General features: G+C 39.0%; 1 protein-coding gene across 3 annotated transcripts in view; it reads right to left on the bottom strand.

Annotated features, from left to right (window-relative positions):
- Positions 1-2,977: 2,977 nt before the first annotated feature.
- The window catches only part of surf4l (surfeit 4, like), a 4,796-nt gene continuing 841 nt past the window's right edge, over positions 2,978-6,932 (bottom strand). For 2 of the 3 annotated variants that reach the window (XM_068703045.1, XM_068703047.1), the window contains exons 2-6: positions 5,997-6,183; positions 5,190-5,266; positions 5,040-5,083; positions 4,661-4,850; positions 2,978-4,152 (exon numbers count right to left, since the gene is read on the bottom strand). In XM_068703045.1, coding sequence (XP_068559146.1) covers positions 3,886-4,152; positions 4,661-4,850; positions 5,040-5,083; positions 5,190-5,266; positions 5,997-6,183 — 765 coding nt within the window. In that variant the 3' untranslated portion in view covers positions 2,978-3,885. The remainder of the gene's footprint in view (positions 4,153-4,660; positions 4,851-5,039; positions 5,084-5,189; positions 5,267-5,996; positions 6,184-6,932) is intronic. The other variant, XM_068703046.1, reaches the window with a different exon arrangement.

Genomic DNA, 6,932 nt, shown 5'->3' with positions numbered 1-6,932 from the left:
CACACACACACTAACGATGGTGACTGAAGAACCTTCAGAAGCTCTTTAATTCTCTTTAATAATTTCAGCGGCTTTGATTTTGAATTTAAACATATTTTTATTATTTATTAATATCATATTATTATTATTATACAATTGTAAATCAGTGACTTTGATGAATTAAATAATAATCAGCAGATCTATCGATAGAGGAAACATGAGATTTTTAGTCAGATATTAAATTCAAACATGAATCAGAAAATGTCTGATTATTTTACAGATATTTAACGTATTATCATTGAATGTTAACTGAGTGATTGATAAACATACCTTTGTTGAGAGGAAACTCGATGAGGATATAAAATCAGTAATGTTATCAATAATAATATCATATTTATATATTTAACCTTAAATCACAAATGAGAAGAAAACATCATTAACATGTTTTTATGGAGACGTGAAGATTCTGAATTATTATTATTGTTATATTGATATTATTATTGTTAGCATTATAATAATAAGAATAATTTCTTATCATTGTTTTCAATCTTCCAGTTTTATGAAGGTGTTTATTTTAAATACATATATCTACATATACAATTTAAATACAAATATACATACATATACAGTATGTATCATATATAATGCAAATATACATATAGATCATATATAATGTAAATACATATATATATGATATATAATGTAAATATACATGTATATGATATATAATGTAAATATACATATTGATCATATATAATGTAAGTATACATATGTAGATCATATATAATGTAAATATACATATATATCATATATAATGTAAATATACATATGTAGATCATATATAATGTAAATACATATATATATATGATATATAATGTAAATATACATGTATATGATATATAATGTAAATATACATATTGATCATATATAATGTAAGTATACATATGTAGATCATATATAATGTAAATATACATATATATCATATATAATGTAAATATACATATATAAAACAGCTGATCCTCACAGACGGAGAACTAAATGTGACTAAAATATTAATAAGAGAAGAAAAGTGTCAAACATCATCAGGATGAAAAACATAAATATAAATATGTTTTTCAGTGATAATATCTTTTAGTGGCACCAGTTTTCAATATTTCATTTTTCAGTCCAGATTGAATCCTTCATGCAGAAACTAAAGAGGAGCGTTTGATGATGAAGATGAACGACTGGAGCTCCATCTAGTGACGAAGGTCAGACTCCTTCATCACTACAGTGATCACAGTAAGTCAGTCAAACATCAGTTCTATATATATAAATATATCATATATATATACAATATATATATATATTGTATATATATCATATATAATATATAGATATATATTATATTATATATCTATATATTATATATATATAATATATAGATATATATCATATATATACATATATATATATATATATATCGTATAGATACATAATATAGATATTATATATATATATCATATATATATATATCGTATATATATATACGATATATATATATGCGATATATATATATATATATATATATAGCATATATAAAATATATATCTGACAGACTTTGATGACGCGTCTAAAACAAACGTAATCAGGATGAAAACACATTGAAACATAACTGACGATGTAGCTTCCTAATAAAGAGCAGGAGGTGAACACAACGACCTGATTGGCTGAGAGTCCGTCTCACTATGACAACAGCGGATGAAGACCCGCCTCCTGGTTCCTGTCAGCTACAGCAGAGACGAGGACGTGAGCACATGACTGAACACTGAGTTTAGTTTTGAATGATTCTATTTGATATGTTCAGCTTCACGTCATAAGAGTTGTGACCTGTTGCATTCTGGGAAAAAACATTTTTCACAGTGTAGACTGAAGCTTGTAACTTTCACAATTATAAGAACAAAAAGATTTTACTGGTCTTTACTAACGTTACCTGGTTGCGTGCACAAACATTACGGATCACGTGCACTAACGTTACGGATCACGTGCACTAACATTACAGATCACGTGCACTAACGTTACGGATCACGTGCACGAACATTACGGATCACGTGCACTAACGTTACGGATCACGTGCACTAACATTACAGATCATGTGCACTAACGTTATCTGGTTGCGTGCACTAACATTACGGATCACGTGCACTAACGTTACAGATCAAGTGCACTAACATTACGGATCACGTGCACTAACATTACAGATCACGTGCACTAACGTTATCTGGTTGCGTGCACTAACATTACGGATCACGTGCACTAACATTACGGATCACGTGCACTAACGTTACCTGGTATTTGGAGCCTTTTTTACTGAAGGTTCATCTTCATCATGAAAATGAAGCAGAGCTGCTTTAGTCTCTGAAGACGTTAAAGGAACGAGTGACTTGAAGTGAAAACACACTGACGGACAAAAGAGACGATTGAAAAGATTCAATAATCATTCAGAGAGGTCACACACAGAGACCTTCACACACACACACACACACACACACACACACACACACACACACACACACACACACACACACACACACACACACACACACACACACACACACTGACCAGTGCATTTCATCCAGGTCCTCTAATAACCTGCAGACTGCAGCCAAGGGCAGCACCTGAACACCACAAACACACACTATGAAACATACACAGTGCAATTATGAGTTATTGATTTCTCCACAGAGCACCAGCTGTAACTGTCCACTTGTGTGTGTGTGTGTGTGTGTGTGTGTGTGTGTGTGTGTGTGTGAGAGAGAATGTGTGTGTGTGTGTGTGTGTGTGTGTGTGTGTGTGTGTGTGTGTGAGATGGTGTGTAACAGGTTTATGATGAAGCTAAACGGCTCCACCTGCTGGACAGTTTCAATAATGACACCAAAGATAACAAAGTCTTTAGACAGTAAAGGAACAAGTCATGTCAACATGAATACATTCATATTAATGAATACAGTAACACTGCTGAATGCTGAACTGATTTATTAAAACATCTACAAAAACATGATAGAAAATTATTTCACTATGTCACAACTTTATCGACACAAACATGAACACAGAAGTGAAACAGTGTGAATGTAAACAGCTCCACCTGCTGAACGTCTCAGTCGTTACAACATGTCAATCAAAAGGTTTATAATATATATTATTATATACTTTTTTACTGTTAGGACTGATGACTGATGTTTGTAAAAATCAAACCAGACGATGAAAACGTTGCGACAGCGGCGTCGAACTCGCAGGTCATGTGACCCGTGGAGGACCTGTGATTGGTCGGAGGACTGACGAGTGGTTCTGACTTCGATGATTTCGTAAGTTGCAGCTGAGCTCAACTAATTATTATTAAATATAATAATGATTATAATATAATAAGGATTTAATAAACTGTGATGCTGTCCGACGCGTCGGTGGGGCCGTGAAGAGAGCGGACGCAGCTCAGGAGAAAGGTGGCTGGCTATTAAGCTAGTTAGCTTGTTAGCTTGCCCTGCTTCATAGCGGCTGTGAGTGAGGAGGAGGGACAGGTGGACTCTGCCGCTGGTCACCAGTGTAGCATTAACGCAAGCTAGCCAACGAGCTAACTGTGTACTGGCTAGCATGCGTTAATGCTACACTGGTGACAGAGAAGAAGAAGAACAAAGTCGTCACGTATTTGATAATGTTCAGGTTATAGAACATTTGAATACTTATAGTTTTCACAGTAAGAGCTCCGGTGATTTTTTCAAAATAAAAGCATCTTCTACTGAAAACTGATGTTTGGACTGTTACATTTAATCCATCTGCTCTTCGTCATTGTAGCATCAGTTCGTCTTCATCCCCTGAGATGTCCTCCTCGTCCTCCTCCTCCTCCTCCTGTCCACAGAGACCCCCCCCCCATCACCACTCCTTCTTCTTCTGGTCCACAGAGACCCCCCCAGGCCCCAGAGCCACCAGCAGCAGCAGCCCCCCGATGACCGAGGTGGTCTGGAAGAAGTCGTACTTGAGGAAGTCGTGTGTCGGTCTGTATGACGGGACGCTCCAGAAGGCGTTGAAGGTAACGTTGATGACCAGCAGCCAGACCACCAGAGTCAGAGCCGCCAGCTTGGTCTTCAAGCCGACCGCCACCAGAACCAGGAGCGCCGAGCCCACCAGGTTCTGCAGGACCTGGACCAGACAGAGACCACGGGTCAGGATCTGAGAGCTCTAGTCCTCTATGTGGTGCGTTCAGGGACGCTCTGACATTCCAAACACTCAAGGTCCATAACTCTCATACTGTTTCCAGAGGAAAGGAAGCAAGGAGAGTGGAGGAATTGGGGCTTTCATAAGATTTTCAAAATTAAAGGTGCATCTTAAAGAGGATGACATCAGTGTTTCACTGAATCGATGCAGAACGGTGATTTCCCATCAGCCTCAGCGGTACTTTAATATGAATGATAACATAACATGCTAACTTAAGCATGTTAGCTTAAGTTAGCATGTTATCTTAAGTTAGCATGTTAGCTTAAGTTAGCATGTTAGAAATGGGGGGAAGAAGGAAAGGAATCAAGGAGAAAGGGGATAATAACTTACTGTCATGTTTCATCTCTAAATAAACAACATGCTAACATGCTACACGCTAACATGATACATGCTAACATGTGTGTGTGTGTGTGTGTGTGTGTGAGACCCTCACAGTGAACAGGCTCAGGTCAAAGTGAAGCAGCGTCATGAACATCAGCACCAGGAGAACTCGTCCTCCCAGTTGGAGGAGGTTCCTCGGAGAACTCTGGTGACCCAGAGAAGGAACTCCTGCAAACACACTGTGAGCCTCCTCACGACACTCAGCCAGGAGGAGGAGCAGACCTCCTCCCAACGACAGGTTCCTGGGGGGGGGGGGGGGCAGTATCGAAAGGAAAGGAAGCAAGGAGAGAGGAGAGAAAACAGGGAGAAAGAGGGAAGGAAAGAGAGGAAGCAGGAAGAGAGGGAAGGAAAGAGGAAACAAGGACACAGCAGGTTCATAACATCTTTCTTTTGACTCATGTGTTAAATGAGGCGACTCATCTCTGACTCACCTCATGAGGAACTTTGGGTCCCACAGGATGCTGTAGGCCACCGTCTGTAGGGAGCAACCGTCAACATGTGGTACTAATACACACTAATAGTACTCTGATGGTCACAGTACTCTGGTGTGTGTGTGTGTGTGTGTGTGTGTGTGTGTGTACCTGCAGGCTGATGATCCCAAACAGAGTGAAGCAGGCGTACTGAACACAGTTTCTACTGAGGATCAACACACAGCCTCCTGGAGAGAGAGAGAGAGAGAGAGAGAGAGAGAGAGAGAGAGAGAGAGAGAGAGAGAGAGAGAGAGAGAGAGAGAGAGAGAGAGAGAGAGAGAGAGAGACAGTGTTCAGGTTTAAGGTTCAGGTTTAAGTTTAAGGTTCAGGTTTAAGGTTCAGGTTTAAGGTTCAGGTTTAAGTTTAAGGTTCAGGTTTAAGGTTCAGGTTTAAGTGTAAGGTTTAAGTGTAAGGTTTAAGTGTAAGGTTCAGGTTTAAGGTTCAGGTTTAAGGTTCAGGTTTAAGGTTCAGGTTTAAGGCTCAGGTTTAAGGCTCAGGTTTAAGGCTCAGGTTTAAGTTTAAGGTTCAGGTTTACGGCTCAGGTTTAAGGTTCAGGTTTAAGGCTCAGGTTTAAGTTTAAGGTTCAGGTTTAAGGTTCAGGTTTAAGTGTAAGGTTTAAGTGTAAGGTTCAGGTTTAAGGTTCAGGTTTAAGGTTCAGGTTTAAGGCTCAGGTTTAAGGCTCAGGTTTAAGGCTCAGGTTTAAGTTTAAGGTTCAGGTTTACGGCTCAGGTTTAAGGTTCAGGTTTAAGGTTCAGGTTTAAGGCTCAGGTTTAAGTTTACGGCTCAGGTTTAAGGCTCAGGTTTAAGGCTCAGGTTTAAGGCTCAGGTTTAAGGCTCAGGTTCTGGGTTATGGAGAATTCATCATGTCCACGAGGGTCCTCACAAGTACAGAAAGATGTGTATGTGTGTGTATATTACCCAGCTGCCCCAGCAGGTTGAGCAGGACGAAGATGTTAGCGATGAAGCGTCCACAGCTCCAGGTGGACTCAATGTACTCGCTCTGCTCCCCCCACTGGAACCACATCCTGAAGCCGTCCTCCAGGAAGGTGCTGACCAGGCAGAGCCGGGCCACGTGGGGGAGGTAGTGTTTGGTGACCCGCAGGAACTACAACGACACGAGGACCGGGGTGATGGAGGCGGCTAACGGCTAACTAGCTTACTGACGTGCTAACCGACAGTTAGCTCAACGAACATTTGGTCGATAAGTATTCACAGATGTCGTTTACTGCTCCAGTAAACAGGACGGACCTCAGATATGACTCTGAGACATGAGCCAGAAGGCTAACGTTACACTAGCATAAAGCTAACGTTACGCTAGCAAGATTCAAAGTCAGCAACAAAACATTGAATATAATTTAAAAGTATCTTTAACAAAAAGACTAGCTAGCTATCAGTCATGTCATTGTCCTCATATAAATATAAAAAAATTTCACGAAATCTTGGTTAGCATAACCATAGCATGAAGCTAATGTTACGCTAGCAAGATTAAAAGTCAATGACATTGCATATGGTTGGCGTTAGCTTAATGCTAGCTTAAAGCATAAAGCTAAGGTTAAACTAGCATGAAGCTAACATTATGCTAGCTAGATTCAAAGTAAAATAAAAACAGTGAAAAACACACCTGTGAGACACGTTAATAAACTCTGTATTAACGTGTAGGTTTGGTTTTCACTGTCAATAATGATAATAATAATAATAATAGTTCACTATCAAAGAACCAATGAGAATAGAGGACTAGCTGGATGCTATCATCTTCATCATCTTCATCACCATCAGTGTGTGTGTGGCAGCCAGTCAACTGATTCTCTCTGTTCATCTTAAACTAGTACTTTATATAAAGTATTAAACTTCACA

The sequence above is a fragment of the Cebidichthys violaceus genome, unplaced genomic scaffold (assembly GCF_023349555.1).
Source record: "Cebidichthys violaceus isolate CVI_PGR_0920_01 unplaced genomic scaffold, fCebVio1.0.p SCAF_9, whole genome shotgun sequence".
Classification (NCBI taxonomy): Eukaryota; Metazoa; Chordata; class Actinopteri; order Perciformes; family Stichaeidae; genus Cebidichthys; species Cebidichthys violaceus.
The sequence above is the reverse complement of the archived record's forward strand: the minus strand, read 5'-3'. Positions and strand labels throughout refer to the sequence as shown.